General features: G+C 46.1%; 1 protein-coding gene across 2 annotated transcripts; it reads right to left on the reverse strand.

The window, feature by feature from the left end:
- Nucleotides 1-815: 815 nt before the first annotated feature.
- Nucleotides 816-16,818, reverse strand: GDNF (glial cell derived neurotrophic factor). 2 transcript variants are annotated; one of them, XM_075727002.1, is made up of 2 exons: nt 16,746-16,818; nt 816-1,300 (listed from the first exon to the last, which is right to left on the reverse strand). In XM_075727002.1, the coding sequence occupies exons 1-2, from the start codon at nt 16,816-16,818 to the stop codon at nt 816-818; spliced, it is 558 nt and encodes a 185-aa protein (XP_075583117.1). The 2 variants fall into 2 exon arrangements, with proteins under 2 accessions (XP_075583117.1, XP_075583115.1); XM_075727000.1 differs by having other exon boundaries at nt 16,647-16,818.
- Nucleotides 16,819-17,035: the final 217 nt, after the last annotated feature.

Here is a 17,035-nt window from a genome sequence, read left to right on the forward strand (position 1 = left end):
ACGCATTGCATCAAGTAGTCTCTGCTCACTCACAATGACCAAATAGAAACGTAGTTACACAAGTGACAGTCCTTTGTAAACCAAAAGAAACACGGGCTTGTTATTTCTTTTACTACACGAGGAAGAAGTGCTTAAAAACTCAACTTGTTTTCATAGGTAGCAGAAGAATGAAATCCTATACTCATTTTGAAGAAACACGAGATGCAAATAACCGAACTTAACCAGTAAGTGGAACTGGTTTTCTTCATATCAATACTGGCCCTAAAGAACTTGAGATGGGAATTTTGGTATTTGCCCAATATCATCTTACTTACGAGGTTAATCTCATTATAGCTTAGAAGTTGTCCTAAGTGCTTAGGAACCACCCTTCAATGAGCAGTAGCACAATGTGTCTTTCAGTAAAGCTGAGGGCACAGGCGATGAGTAAGGTACTCCTAAGCTATATCTCAGCTAAGCTTCCTGGCACAGATGGTATAACTACAACACAGCATGGTATGGCAGGGTTGTGTTTTTAAGCACATTCCTCATGGATCCAGGTCTCACTGATGGTGGACTGTGTCAAACGGGAAAGGGAGTGCACATGCCATCCAGCTGTAGGCATCTCCACCTGAGCTTTTATTTACTTTCCCGTAGGTCGTCAAAAGCCTTTATCCCCCTACGCCATCTTGCGCTATCCCCAGGCTTCCACGACCCTTTGTTCTGCGTTCTTGGTCCTCTTTTCTCCACTGTGAGCAGACACATCCCCAGGAACCTTGGTCCCTCTCCTTGAATCATAGCAGGAATGCAAAACTGGTGCTGCCTCTGGCGTGCAGCCATCAGACGCATCCACACCTTTTTGCGGAATGTTTTTTCAGTATGTGGTAAACCAGGTTATCGTCCAAAAAGGACAGGTCATCATCAAAGGCTGTGGGTCTGCAACAAGCTTGCCTCACTTTGTCAGTGACTAGTTTTTTCTTTCTGGTTAAGTTTTTTAAAATTTTATCATAGGTGGTCTCGGCTGCATCACAAGATCCACTGCAATACCGGAAAATTAGCTCTTCTTTGGTTTCGTATCCCAAATCCAAGTCAGTCACATTTAAATGTATTTCTGTTAAGACACATCCTCGATTTTTGCCCTTTTGATTTCTCCTTCCCTTTTTGCTGGAACTCTCTATGTTCGTGGCTGCATTTTGCCGGTTTCTCTCCCGCCTAGAAAAAATTGGAGTCTGTTTATCTGGCGACCTCCTCAGTCTTTTAATGGTGGCTTGAATAAAGTCCACCACCTCATCAAACTGATCTGGATAATCCTCTGGCATATTAGCTGTTTGGGAAAGAGAGAAAAGGCTTTGTCACATGTCAGTTGTCATTAAGTTTGTCCACTTGTGGCTCAAAAATGTTAGACACATGCAAGCTGCTCTGCCCACCACTTCAGAGCACGCGCCCAGGAACCTCAGAAATCTAGGAAAATTTGGAATGGTTTAGATCATGGAAACTCATTTGGGGAAAAATAAATGAGATTAAGTATGTATCTTTGTAGGTGTCTGCTGATGCTTCGTAGCACTCCAGCACATCTTTCAATATTGAATGAGCCCTGTCAAAATTGAGGGAAGGAAAAGCATGTCATGATACAAGTATCAGTTAATGGGTGGATTAAGCTACTGTAGTGAGGTTATAGAAGGTCTTCCCAGCAAAGCAGCAAAAAGACAAGGTTTCTTTAAAGCAATTTTGTGATTATAATTGTTAGTTGCTGTCTTTTCACACAAGCAGTGGTTAGCATTGCCAAAGCCACCTATCGATAAAGTTTTTGGGCAGGACAGAATGAGGAATTTCCTGGGGTACCAGGCTGAGCTATTATTCCTGGCTGAATGCCTGCTTTTTTACTGCTTCTAGGGGATAATTATTATCAGAGCTTTTGAAAAATTTCTCATGGAAGTATTTTGTATCACAAGATGATGATTAGACTGAGTAGAAGTAGGTCAGAATAGAAGCATTGTTAAATTTAAAGGGAAATATTATTAATGCATTTTCTTTTTATGAAGTTAAAATACCTATTTCATTTTTCACTTGATATATACTCTACCAGTGATAAATTATTCAAGTAAATTAAATGTTGAAGTCAATGAAATGTTTTGGTACTAGCAGAATGAACCTCTTCAGGGAGGGTGAAATTGAACATGTTCTGAAATGTTCTCAGATTTCAGCTTTTCAGCATGATTTGGAAAAAAATGGCATTTTGACATCTTTAAACTTCCCATGGACTAAATCCCTCAGTGTGATCTGCTTTAGTGAATACAGTGATTTAATGGAGGGTCAGGCTGTCAGGAGCCCATGTGTACATGCCCTTACGTTGTATTGTTAATGATTATGTCTTAAACACATAAAGACATGCCCCCCAGCCATGACAAAACAGTGATGGATCAGAAGTATATGGTTTTTCACGGATGGCTCCAGCCAAATAGCATAGACTGGTAAAAGAGTAATGAAGGCAGGCTACCTTATACCTTCACATAATAAGGGTACAAGGCACAAGGGAAGCAGGATCCTATAAACAGTGGAGTCTGGGACTGAGAAAAGTGAAGTACACCTTGGTTTACAGATATCCATGCTAAAGACAACGATCTCGCAGACCAGTGACCGTCAAAAGACGTGAAGAAGGGATGGCTGCTATCTATACAGCTATATGGGATCTGAACGAGGCAGGATCCTGCACCAAGCCCCATATTCCTGTGACACCAATGGTAAGTGCACCCTTCTTTCACTGCTCTGTCATTGCTTCTGTAGCAGGTACCAAAACACCCACTATGAGTCATACCTACTGGAAGGGGGTGGCTTGGATAGATGTGTCCACTGGATGCACACCCAGCTCTGTTGCAGGACAGGCTGGTCTGCCTACACCATACGAATATTGCCCTACTGAGGAAGGCCCAGATCAAGGTGATGGGTGAACTACATTTTTTAAAAGCAAGAAGGGGTAGACACCTTGCTAGACTTAGTCAAGCAAGATGACCCACATGGAGCTGGCACAGCCCCCATTACTGACATATAAGCTTGGCCCTGGCACAGATGCAGATGGAGGGGGGTTTGGCAGGAGGCACTTGTTGCTGTGGGACTGGGAGGTTTCTAGGTTTCTTGCACAGAAGCTAGGCTTCTTAGCTTGTAACCCAGTAAGGGAAGGATGCAGCCCTGAGGAGTTGGCTCTAGCTGTGCCATTCTCTACTCACCTTCAAATTACCCCTCTCATACCACTGTGACTACCCCAGCCCACACATCTGTCACACACTCCTGGCCCAACCCTTGTAGCAACAGTGTGATGCAATATGCAATGAAGCATACTAGGGTTTAACGAAATTCACGCAAAGGTCAACCATCAGAAAAGGGATGGAAGATTGTTACAGGGAAACTCAGCCTATACGTGAAGATTCTTGTCTGCAACCTTCAGCCTCATACTTATTCCAAGCCTGGTACGCTGCCACTGCAGCGAGGGGAGTAAGTGTCCCCTACCTAAGAAGGGAGAAACAAAACTGTGGATTACCTGAAGAGATAACAACCCAACTGGACACATCATTTTTAAACCGCTTGCAATCCAGGTGCAAAAATATCACCTACCCCTGCCACAGTGCTATATGCAGGAGTCTACTCCGGTTAAATATTAATCAGACAGTTATAGAGTTCAAGCACTGCCCTGCCCAAGCCAATTCAAGTATGCGCTGGAGGGTAGATAAAGAGTAGGAAAGGCCCATGTTGTGGACTGTGTCCCTGCTCAGAGCCCATGCTGACATCTATCCTGGTTCATGTGTGATCACTACCCCAACTGCACCAAGGGAGCTAATGTTGCTGACAGCCTTTTGCACTGTGAGTGGCCTATGATATTTATGATGGGAGGAAACACACCATAGAAGATCCCTACGCAACGCTAACGCAGGCATGGGGTGTCAACATGGCAGAAGGTGGAAGCAGTGGGGCAAAAAGTAAATCAAGTAATCAAGCCAATAGTGTATCCAACTAGAAAAGCCCCACCTACACACAAGGACTTGCTGCAACCAGAAAATGGGGTAATTGGCAGCACAACTGATCCTGCTAATCTCACTGAGGCTCTAACACAAACCATGCAAGAAGTGCTCCAAGCTGTAGCCTGGGATGAGGTGTGTGTGGCTGATATGGCTAATGGAGCTGGGAATCCCTGCTCAGCTCATCCCCTATTGCAACATCAGGATGCTTGGGAGACTCACTGGGAGGGCTGCCAGCACTCTGAGTAAGATGAATGCCAATTTTCAGTCTCCAGGGTGGACTTCCCCTTTAGCCCAGGGGACTGGAAAATACTGCAAGCAGATACCCAAATCTGTTGCGAGGAGTCCTACGCTGACCCCCCAGTATTTGGACATTACCTCACTGGAGGAGACAGTCAGTGTCTACCCACCTACAACCACACACACTGTTACGCAGCTATGTGGGTACACCACATTAACACAATGGCAGCTGCATCACTTGGCTGCTCAGTGAGTCCTTGCAAGTTGCTGTAAGCAACACCACTCTCTGCCTGTGGAGCCCCAAACTAGTCATGATCAATGCAACAATGGTCTTTTTGGCAGCTTCCAACTGGACTAGCAATGTACCCCAAGTTTGCTTCCATAATTTAGCACTGTTTGAGGAACACCTCCAATCCCTGCAATCACCCAGCCTCTAGCTGGTACAACTCTGAATTATTATACAATCCTAAAAAGCCAAGTTTCAATACACACTCGGCAGCGTGGGCCTGTGCTCTCAGTACTGCATCAAGTGCAGCTGGACCCAACAACCACTTGAGCATGGACCCAAGCAATGGGTCTCAGATACTGATCGGATGTGCCTTGATGCTAATTTGCTGCTGCTTCACGAAGCATAGTCATCAGCGTGACTACAGTCACTTGGAGTGGCTTGCAGGGGTTTGAAGGAAACCTTGACAGCCAGGAGTGAAGTGAGAGTTGACTTAGCAGCCTATGCCAAGGTGCCAGTCATGACTCAGTAGGGATATTCAGCTGTCCAATGAGTATGAGTGCAAAGCACGGGAGCGCAAAAAGAAAGCTGCAAAAAAACTGCGGAAGTAGGATCCTGGGCAATCAAGTGGAAATGCTGGCATTAACACCAGGCATGATGGGTTGACACAAGACACTAGAGGTAAGTGCTAAGGAAGCTACCACCAGACATCATACATGAATAAGCAATAAACCACTGACCAAGGACTAAAGACTGTAAAAGCCTAATGGACAGAAGGAAAGGTGGAGAAGAGTGACAGCAGGACCACCCCATCCTGATGGGCACTTGGTAGATGTGCTCCAGGGATACCGAGCCCTCTCTGCACCACAGCCACCGTGTGCTGAGCACTTGTTTGGTCTCTGCACTGTGGTAAGTGCAGCTGGGCGCGAAGGGGAAGCTAAGCTGAGCTGCATGGCCAGGGAACACCACTGGACTCATAAGGGCTGCCTTGGCATTGAGTGCTGGTTTGTAACCTGAATAAAGCCACTTGATTGAGGGGTACATATTTACCTCTCTGTCTCCAACACTGTTTAGAAAATGTTTATAGTCTCAGAACGAAGGTAAACAGCCCAGCAGCTTTGCTTCTCTAATACTGCGCGGACTGCATTGACTTGACTATGCAGCAGACAAGAGCTTTCCGTGGGGATTTCACACCCCTGGGAGAAACACATATTACTATCCCTTCCTGTAACATACAGAGTTTGCATGTGTGTTGTATTTACACATACACACATACAAATATATCTAATTATAAACACACATATTTTTTCAAAACAAACTAGTTTACTGACAACACTTGCCTTCTGGTGAAAAAGCTGAGAGAACAAACACGACAGATGCCTGTCACACTGTACAAAGTGCCAGCAGAAAATGCTCAGATACTACAGCAATAAAAGCAGTAAAGATCTCTGAACAGTAGTCCCTGGTCCCAGGCTCCAGGGTGTGAAGGAATTAGAATTTAAAAATCCAAAGCCACCTAGGATAGGACAGGATGGGATGTGATGGGACAGGATAGGACAGGATGTGATAGCCCGCAAGAGCATGTGCTCGATATACGTTAGCGAAGGTTGGCTCACACATGTGATGCACCACAAAGCAGGTGTTTCCTGAGGAAAAGGACCTATGTCCTGGAAATGTAAAATCCTCCCTCAGGGAACACGGGGCCTCTGTGTATCCTTGTTCATAGCATGGAAAAGAGGCTCACAGACCCCACTGGGGCAGCGTGATGGGCTGAGCCCCACCACTTAGACTATGGTGCCATGAACGCTCACAAGACTGGCGCAAAGTCATGAGGTTTCATTTGGGTTTTATGTCACATTTCTCAAACGCTCCCTGAGCATCCAACTCCCTGGGGAAATCCCTTGAAGGCAGTCAGCGTGTAGGCACATGCATGTGTTTTTGCATCGCCTCTGCCTAGCACCCCGCCGGCAGCAGCGTGGGGCAGGCAGCGGTGCCTGCGGGAGCTGTGGCCACCACGTGTGTCCTCCTCCCGCTCATCCCGCTCTCCTGCAGCTCCTGCCCATGCTCCCTTTTCCGGTGCCATGCCAAGGACCTGACCACCCAGGCAGGAACAGGCAATGCCTTTTCCTCTGGTGGCAACCAGAGCATGAGTCTGCTTTCTAGCGCTGGAGTAGCAAGAGTGGGGGGTATGGACGGCAGCCTGTGTGCCAGTCGGCCTCGGGGCACCTTCTCTGTCTCCCATGTCTAGCTGAACCAGGGCTCTTGATCTGCTAGGAGTTTCTCACATGACCAGAAAATGAATAAAGAAGCAAAGAAGAAAAGAATGAAACATCACAGGACTGGTGCACATGGCAATCTAGAAGAGTGACCAGGCTGGGGGCAGAGTTTGTAAACACCAAATATCCTGAACTCCGGGAGTCAAACAAAAAAAGAAGAAATGAGACTCATTTAAAATACTAATTAAAAAAGCAAGAATATTTGCATCTTCTGCTTGCTGTTTGCAAGCTGTTTGCTTGCTTTCTGAACCCTTAGGACACACTCAGATAATAGTTTTGACCCAACCTCTCAGGTTAGGGATGTGTCTCTTGAATGCAAACTGAAATTCTTGCCTCACTGCTGCTCTCTGGAACATGAAGGTTTGTCCTGCTGTCCTCGAGCACAGTCCCTGTCCCCTGGGAACTGCAAGAGCTGGCAGCACGTACGTGTGCCAGATCCTGCAGCCAAGCACCCGTGGTGCTCCCCACCAGCCTCTGCAGAAAGCCACCCCAGAGCTCTGCTTTGGGCACGCAGGGAAACGTGCCCTCCTCCAGGCATCCTCCCCGCTGCAAACCCCCCCAGAGTCTGGCTTTGCATTTCCAATTAATTAGAGACACCGTGCGCCAGCAGGACTGGAACCCGATGCCTGCACTTTTTAGAAGAATAAATGATACAGTGTTCAGATAGATAGGTCTAAATGAATATCCAAACTAAACTTGTCACATTCTCAAGAAAACAGTCTCTATTAAGGGAAAATGGACAATTTATTTCTGTCTGTTCAAATGTGATCACAGTTACATTTTGTAAAACTATTCCTTTAATTTCACTAGCAACAGATTTGTTTTAAAGCCAAATGCTCCCCTGCAGTGGCAGTAACCCAGCACGGTAGAGCAAGAAACCCTTAGTTTGTACCTGACCACTAATTGATTTCAGTGGGAACAGATGGATCTTCAGCTTTTGAGAAAAAAATCCAGTTACTCATTTTGGTGCCTGGTTACAGATTTTAAAGGCTAACTACAGTCTCCTCTGACCATGCTGTCTATTATGGTTTACAAGAAAAGTTTAAATTCTATTAATTGCAAAATAATAATTTATGTGAGTGGGTATTCCTTTTTTTTTTAATCTTATACAACTTGACATTTTAAGTTATTTGAAACTGTTTGTACTTTATGAAATAGTTTTCCATAGTAATCTCAAGAAAATGTAATCACATCACTGCAGTGTCATTCGGCATTTTGCATATACTGAGTTAAAGTAAGGTAACAGAAGCCACATAAAGTATACTAAAAATGATAAAATTAGATTTTTGTTTTACACTATAGCTTTTATGCATGCATTTGTGGCAGTGTAAAGCTACTACATCAAAATGTCAGGCCAAACATTTAATAAAATTACCAGGATATTTCACTTAAGCACAGCCATCTTTCAATTGGAGAAGTTCAAACGGCAGCATTCAGACTCTAGTTCAAAGCACAATTTCAAAGTTCAAGGGGTTTAATCCAGCTCATTATAATGGTAAGCATTATTTAGAAAATTCAGATCCAGATCTGTGTTAGGATCAAATGGTGGTTTTTCAAAAACAGTTTTGGTACTTTAATCTGGGCCCTTCAAAACTAAAATATTTTAATTTCCTTTCTTTCCTGCTTATTTTTTAAGTTTCCTCCAAAGCTGTACTCACAAAGATGTTTCTTCTTAGGTCATTTACTAGTGGGAAATAGGCAATTAATGTGTCTCTAACAGTGACTGCAATGAATCATCCTCTTTTTTTGTTGCTTATGAAGATTACTCTGGTATACCATTTATTAATTAATTATTTTTTTATTTAGCTTGCTTTGCAGTAGTGTTTTCAGATAGTTATTACAGTGGACATGCCCTATCCAAACACCGAATCCCTCCATTTCACACCACAAAGACATTCTTTAGGAGACCCTCGGAGTAACCTGTTTGTGGAAGTGTGACCTTAGTGAGATATCAAATTACTAATGTGATGATCATTCTGCTTTGCAAAGTAAAAAAGCATCGACTGTGGTGGGGATAAAACATTTATTTTATTGAAAATGAAATATTTTTCATGAAAAACAAAGCCTATCATGCAGGCATGAAAGCAAAGGCAGGTGTTAAAAACAGTTATGCTGAAAGGTTTTCAGGATTTAAACAATTAAAATATCACCTCTCTAAGGTGCTTTCAAATTTGCTTTCATGCCTTGCATGAAAATCTGTGGGGTTAAGAGTGAAATGGAAACCAGTCACTTGTGTCCATTAGGAAACAGAGCATCAAACAGACCAGGATCAGCTCATCTTTAAATGTTTAATACAGTTCTGGTTCACTACCTCACTCCCTCCCTTGCCAGCTCCCAGGACATGCTGCATCCTCCCCTCCGACTCAGAAAGCCCTTAGAAATGGAGCTTCTCACCGGTGTCACCTGTCTCTCATCAAGGTAAAGTGCTAAGTAACCTGGAGGACGACTCTGGGGCCACTCACACCAGTCAGGTATGATGAGGCAGCACTGGAAAAAGGCACAGGGTTAACCATCCTGCTGTGCTTGCTCCTGATGGAGCAGCCAAGTTTTGTGTGTAGCTTACTAGCTAACCCTGCCACTTCCCATGTGTTGGTCATAATGGCAAATCTGCAGAGTACTGTGTATTTTCACACGGCCATGCTTGGCAGTGCCTCCCCTTGCATCCTCTGCCTGCTTTCTTGCATGTATGAAACGCTGGTTCCCACCAGGAGAAGGAAGGGGAGAAACAACAGGCCCATCATAATTGCTGCCAGCTGGGGGAATTCCCTGAGAGCAGGGGGAAATGGCCAGGTCAGATGAACTGGGTGAAGTAAAGGAAGCTGCCTTGCGAGCTGACCCGTCCACAAGAGTTTCTTGCTCTTCACCTGGTCCAGGCGGGGTTGTTCACAAGAGCCTGCCCAACTTTGGGCTGACACCCGGGGCTGGGTCCCTCCTCTGGCCTCTCTGGGGTGGGCAAAGAAGCGTCTCATCTGGCAGTCAAGCAGCGAAGGAGCAGCAAGAGGATGTGGTCTTGCCTCTGATTCAGAGCTTTGAAAAAACAGCTCTGAGGCACTGAGGAGCAAACAGCTTTTCAGTGGTTGCTCGAGGTTTTGTGACAGCTCCGGCAGCAGCTGCTGGGAGCCTGTCTGCACTAGGGCCTTATTGTACGAGGCTGTGTGGGTACTCAAGCACTGACAAAGCAGTCTATGCATCTGAAGAAGTTATGGCATAAAGAACGTAAAAGGGGAGAAAAGAAAAAGTGGCAGTGCCCTGCCTGAAGCCAGTGATGGTGCAGGAGCGAAACCTGGGCAGGGAACATACCTGCCTGCTGTCTCCTCGCTAAAGCCTTGTACCCGTCCAAATCCATACCATGCTGAGTAAACATCAAGCTTCCCACTAAAGCCTGGGTTTATGCTTAATATTTGGTTCTGTCCCAACCCTGCGAGAGCCTCAAATAAGTATGTATGAGTGGGAGCCGAAAACTGTGACCTGTATTAGCAAGAACACATGCAGCCAGCTAACAGGCACAGCACTGAGATTTTAATGGAGGAAGTACTGTCAGTAATAAAAAGAAACTCTCTTTAGCATCCCTGGTGCAGAAGTGATCCAGCCCAGCCCTTGCATGACATCAGTAAAATCCCACGTCGGTCACCCAGCCCCGCTTTAGTGCCAGCTCACTGAATGGGAACAGCATTCCTAAATCAGTAACAGCAACTGTTCCCGGGCTCCCTGTGCTCTTACACAGCATCTCCCATTGGATTTTAGGGGTGTTCCCAAGGAATAAGCACAGGCAGCAAAGCAGCAGGAAGGGACCCTATCCCAGTCTCTTCCCTGGGGGCAGTAAAGCAGAGCCATCGGGCAAAACCATGGCTGACCCCCCTTCTCTGGCAATCTCTGCTGCTATTGGATTTTGATCTGACCTAAAAAGAATAAGTGTTCTTCCACTGTTGCCTTTCACTACCTGCATTTCAATGTGTTTACAATAGAAATGATAGGAAAAGTTTTAATATTGCGGTTTGGAAAATGTTATTATTATAATAATCAGTCCCTGGCTCTAGGGCAGGTGCTACGTGCTCTGTTGCAGAAGGTCTCATACTGGGATGTGCTCAGAAGAGCAAGCTCCTTCCCAGCCGCTACGCTGGATCCACACCTCCTTGTCAGAAATTTCCTGAGTAATAGCTGGTTTTGCCAAAGAAATCTTACACACTTGGGATGGGAGCAGAGGTAGTCCAGATGTTTGTATGTAGCTTGTTAGTTAAGGGGGATACAACCAGTTTGCCTCTAAAAACGTGGCCACCTGAGAAGTTTTGGCATACTGCTGTAACACTGCCTGGCCCCAATGCAGGAAAACACGTATTTTGATTTCAGTGTTTGCTTCTTTTGAAGACTACTCCTGTTCAATAATCATTAAAGCATTTGTACAAGTCCCACTGACTTCAAAGAAATGTACCTGCAGGTTTCACTTTAAGTACTGTACCAATACATGCAGCCTAAATACCTGCCAAGTCATACAATGTAGCTTTATACCTTAAAAAGAATGCTCATATTTGGAATGCCTCACATAATTAATTTTCTGTCCTTGATCCTAAAACCAGACATACTCTAATGTATATTTTGTGTCTTAATGCTTTGTTTTGTACCTCTCTCAAATACTTCTTTCTGATTCTATTTTCTTTCTTGTCTTTGTAATCAGGACTGGATTTCCAAGAACCATTGCAATCGTTCCTTTGGTTCCCCTTACCAAATATTACTTGATCTGAAACTACAGCTGGTTTTGTCAAAAATGACCATTCTGCAGCATCAACCACTCTACCAGCACTAATCTGGCAGTGGCCTATTTAGATGTCTGATGATCCTGAACATGGTTATGCTGCAATATTTAGTATTCCTCATTTATTACTTGTTATTAACTTATTACCTCAGAAGTATGAGACAAGCACAGTTATGCGGGGTTTGGCCTATGTACTACAAGTTGCAGTTGCTTGATAGTGTGCATGGGGGGTGAGGACTGGTTATTTGCACTAGAGGTCCGTCCCTGACCATCTGCACTTGTAGGAGATGGGACTCAATGACCCCCAATGGCTTCTCTCAGCCTCTGTAACTTCAAATATTTTAAACCTACTTTATGCAGTCCTAATCAGGAACAGTGTAATTTACAAAGAAAGACATTACAACCTATCAATCTGAGGACCCTCTTCTAGTAGACAAATAATGCCTCCCCCATCAATTCATCAATAGTCACCACACAGCCGAATTCTTCAGCCTTTCAGGACGGGGTTTGCAGCTTGTCATCTGCAGACCCTGAACACAGGGATTTCTGAAATATATTGAAGAGGCCTATGAAAGGTGACCAAGAAAAGCATGTTCAGGTATGTTATCTAGCAATCCGCACCTGCAAAACATCTAAAAGGATCCACACCTCCACTGGGAAATTTTTGAGTTCCCTAAATTGAAAAGCAGCCAAGACATAAAACTTTAAACAAAGGATAACTCTTAAAATGAGAATAAAACCATATTCATTTCAGTCCTTTCCTCCTTAAGTCCCAGAATACCCTTCACAGGAGTATACTGAGTATTTATACCCGAGACTGCGGAGAAATGGGCTTCTAGCGCTACATGCATCTGGGTTTAACCAGATGTGTCCTGTTCTTTCTTCTTCTAGAATTTTTCCCATCAGTGTGCAAAGTTGAATGCTTGAGATTTCTAAATGCCTAGATAACCTGGGTGTGCCCATGCAAACAGATCTTACTATATATATGCTGGCCCAGGGACACAGGCACACTTGGTCTGACACTGTCTGGATGCACCGGCTGTACTGGATACACACAGATCAAATGACGCATTGCGGCACCTGCTCAGTGTGGCAGATACCTCTCCAACGCACTGGATTTACTGTGCATGGGCAGGTTACCTCTAAAGCGCATATGCTACACCGTAGGTGTGTTGAGCAGGAAAGCCTGGACAGAAACATGAGAGTTCTGGTTCGTAACACTGAATGTGCCTAATAAATATTGTAGGGAAGGAAATGCATTCAGTTGGAAGTATAATTTAATACTGGTTTTGCCTTAAAGAGTCCTAAAATATCACTGTTTATTCCAGATACTTTCCATATTAGTTGATAACGTTGCAGCTAAATGCAGTAACTTAACATGAAATACCCCTTAGCAGGGGTATGAATAATTTTTAACAGAGGTATAACACACACGTACCACAGTGTGTTACAGCATAACAAATGTACCAAAGGAACTCCAACAACAAATGACCATCCAGTGGGCGCAGGGTAACTCAGATGTTATAATGCAAAAAACCACCTTTTCCTCCTATAAGGAGGGAAAAGCCCATGGTGATATTTTTCATTTAATTTTATGTGCTTACCACTAGTTCTTACTAAAGATGCTCACTTGATCAAGAGACTATGTATCATATCCCAGATCGTAGGCTACACCAGTCCTCGCATACATGTTGACTGTGGTCACACAGCAGCAAGCAGTTATGAAATGTATTTGCTGGGAACTGCATAATAAGTCAAACCAAGTGTTTGGCTCCCTCTGTGCTGTCATGCTTCTGAAGCTGCTGACTTAGTATTTAGTTTATAGTAAGTTGATTTTTATTTGTTCTGTTCGCAGTTGCTATTTAAGCTAGTTGTGTCCTTCCCCCAGCAGACTTTAGCATGAGGGAAGCAAAGAAAGCGTTTTCTAACCTTACAAACTCTACAGCTACTCTTCTTTGTGTGAAATAAGCTATCCCATGAACACTAATGCCTAAAACACCTATGAATACTGGACTAATCTCAAATGCACTGCATTTATGGAGGCTACTCTCACTCCAGCCTCCAGTCCACTAAAAAATGCAGAAGACTGCAATTGCCATCACCCTCTGCCATCTCTAATTACTGCCTGAACAGCAAAGGTCAGCACATTACACCTGATCAGCCCAGATGGTTAGGACCCTGCTTGTAGGCTGGAATGAAGGAAGGTTTCGAGCCAATCTGAAAGGGATGGGGTAACATCAGACCTCAGAGCACTTTGCAGAGAAAGCAATCCCATCAAAGGAGAACACAAAAAGGTGTCAAGGGCCTTGGAAAACAGATCTGTACTCCAGCAAGGTGTCTGGCCTGCCCTTAGAAGCAGGACTTGATCTCACAACCTGCTTAACCCCTGCTGCAAATGGTGTATGGGACACCCAACCTTTCTGGAGTAGGAGCAAGGCACACCTTGGAGCACAACTGCTACTCCCCACCCAGCCTGCACAGGGATCGCCTTAGGGGAGAGCAGTGCACCCCTCCTTGAATGCACACAGCACCCAGTCCTGCTCAGCACCCACACACTGCCCTATGCAGATGAGCCAACGTGGGTGATGACGGCTCTCCCACCGCTTTGTGAGCTGACTCCTGCAAAGGCCCTCAGCGAAGCAGCTGACCAACGCTACCCACAGGGATATTAATACATGGCAGGTCCACCAGCAGATGCACCGGGGAGCTGCAAGCACACCTGTGTGCTTGTGGCACACTGCCCTCTGCTTGTAAGAGAAACCTCAGAGGAGAGCGAAGTCTACGTTCATTATACGTTATTTCGTGTGTTGAAGGGTGCATGCCACCAAATGGTAAGCGGAGAGAAACAAATATGTCAAAGACATTGAGGGTGGTGACTCGAGCAAAGTGCTGCTGTGGCAGGAAGGCAGCGATGTGCCCAGATAGGATCAGCCTCGTGGGTTCTGTGTTTGCAGACTGCTCTGCACACATCACACACTTGTAAATCAACTGAAAACGGCATAAAAGTGGATCAAAATATTCCACTGCTCTCTTACAGCCGCCTTTCTGCAGGTCTCCCCTGACTCATCCAACTTGGCAACATAGCAGAGAGAGGAGTTTCTGACTTTCGGGTGCGGGTGCTGCGTAAACCACTGCTGTGCAAAGACCACAAGAACTCCCTGGGTTTTCCCCAGTTTACGTTGTGAAGAACAGCACTGCTTACTTTTGCCTTGCAGCCAGGACCGTCTATTTGTGATCCACAAGGTTAGAAGATTGAGACCAAACTATCAGCCCTTTCTCAAATGACTCTCCTGGGCAATAACCTGCAACCCAGTTCTGCTTGGCAAAGCCTATGTCTGTACCCTGGAAACAAGAGATATCTGGGGGAACCTGTCTACTGATATACTACCACAGCTCAGGTAAAACACAGTTGTCTTTCTTCCCACTTCTTGTTTTCCCAATCCACAGGAAAAAAAGAGGCAACAATGAGAAGTTTTGGACACTAGGAACAGACAAGACTGCTACTGCTTCCTGTCCCCTTGAGCTGCCGCAGAGAAACCAGCTCACCAGGAACTATATTCCCAGAAGTAAGTTTCAAGATAAAAGCAGGCATTGTACAAATACTATCGCCCTGGAAAGGTGAAGCATTAATGCTCTCCCACCCGGTAGCAGGAGCAGGAAGCACTTCTGCCAGAGCTACAAACTGACCGGTGCTGCTTTCCTCCTAATGCTCTTCTTGCCACCGGGGCTGCAGCAAGCCTGTGCAGAGGGGACCAGCACAGGGGCCTGAAAAGCTGATCATTGCCTTTTGTAGGACAGTACCTATCCTGCCATGCAGCTTGCTGTGGAGAAGAAGATCACCACGAGTGACAGCCCCGTAGCCCTGGCAGGCTGGAGCCCTGGGAGGAAGCACTTCTGGCTGACCTCCCTGCGTGGAGGGGCTGAAAGAACGTCAGGGGCTGCTGGTCTGCGAGCGGCAGGAGCCCGGGCTGGGATGCGCGGAGGCGGCAGCCTAGGCAAGACTCCAGCAGGGGGGAAACGCAGGCAAGAAAAGGAAAGAGAGAAGAGTGAAGGGGGAAGAACATAGACGTGTGTGCGGAAGAGGAGATGGGTGTTGGGGAAGGGATGAAAGCGTAGTCATGGCACACAATTCCCTGCTCAGTGCCTCCACACTGCGTTAGCCTGGCTGCTCCTGAAGAAACCAGAGCGGGGCTTCCCGTGGCTGGAGCTGCGGCAGGCGCAGGGAAAGGACATGCCTCCAGATAAGGAGATAAAAATGAATCCCAATTACTGCATACTGTCTGCATCCTGCAACAAGCTAAACAGAGAGGGCTAAGCAAGGGCAAAAGGAGCAACCTCCCAGCTGCGTCTCTGCCTTTGCTAAGTGAACATCTCCACAATTCATGTGAGTATTTTGCCACTTCTCACTGAGTCTTATTAACTCTCACTTTAAAAAGCCACCAGAGTTAGCATAACGCTCACATACCACTGTGAAAATCCTGTATCTGCTATTGTAGGAGACCTATTATTAGCGAGGCATTATTATGATCTGTCATTTGGATTGTAAGCTGTCTTACTGTGAGCCGGTTCATGTGGATTGCTCTGCATCAAGCTCCTAACCCTGCCACTGCTACTCTTCTGTAAATTTCCATGCAGACACACTAATTTTGGGATTAGGATCCAAGGAGGATTTAATGAAACTCAGCAGCACTCCAGGATGTGTACAGTGCCTCCCACCATGGAGCCCAGTCTCCATCAGGACTTGCGCCCACTACAGACAGTGAATATTTGCACTGGCAGGTCTGAGCGTGGAGAGGAGGTTGAAGCAGTGGGGAAGGAGTTTCAGTGCCTGCACTACAAGGTGTATGTACCTGATCCTTGGCTCCTCTACATACAACTAACTTTCCCATCTCTCCAGGTTTTTCAACCAAAGGGATCTTATGACTGCCAGGAAGATAGGGCTGGAGGTGAGGAGGAAGGGGGGGCATTGCCACTGCAATTGCCAACCCCAAACTTTGGAGGATGACTTGGTTTGGAGCTGCTGGAGCCAGACCAGAGCCAGTGACCCTGCCTGGGAGAGAAGCAGGGGCAGAAAGTGGGGGGGTCCTTTCCTCACCCTGATGCCTGAGCAAAGGGGAGGGGGGTTAGCAAGACAGACAGCAGTGGCTACAAAGGGGAATGTTTCTTACAGTCACTGTGCACAGCATAGGGAGGCAGCAGGCTGGTGGGGGAGAGATCGTCTTCAGGCCCCTCTACCACTGAAGGGGGCCCCTTGGGAGGCGTCTTACCGGTGGGCAGGGGCGAGGTGGAGACCGTGTTGAGCAGCACCACGCAGACAGCCACAACATCCCATAACTTCATCTTAGATCTCCTTCCAACACGGGCCCCTGGCAGAGAGGAGAGGCAGGGTTAGCCCCCAGCTGCTGCGCTCCCCCAGTCCTGCTCCCCTCCCTGCCAGCCCTGAGACAAAGCTGCGCAGATCACACCCCAGATCAGCCTGGTCCACCCTGGCCAGGCCCGGGGACAGGGCAGGGGGAAACAGCCTGTGCCCAGCTCAGCCTCCCACCCCATTGCCTCC

The sequence above is a fragment of the Pelecanus crispus genome, chromosome Z (genome assembly GCF_030463565.1).
Source record: "Pelecanus crispus isolate bPelCri1 chromosome Z, bPelCri1.pri, whole genome shotgun sequence".
NCBI lineage: Eukaryota > Metazoa > Chordata > Aves > Pelecaniformes > Pelecanidae > Pelecanus > Pelecanus crispus.

Coding starts and splice junctions, on each gene's coding strand:
- GDNF (XM_075727000.1), bottom strand. CDS start 16,818: ATGAAGTTATGGGATGTTGTGGCTGTCTGCGTGGTGCTGCTCAACACG. Junction 1,301..16,646: donor CTATGCTGTGCACAGTGACT/GTAAGAAACATT, acceptor TTTCCCAAACAG/CTAATATGCCAGAGGATTAT.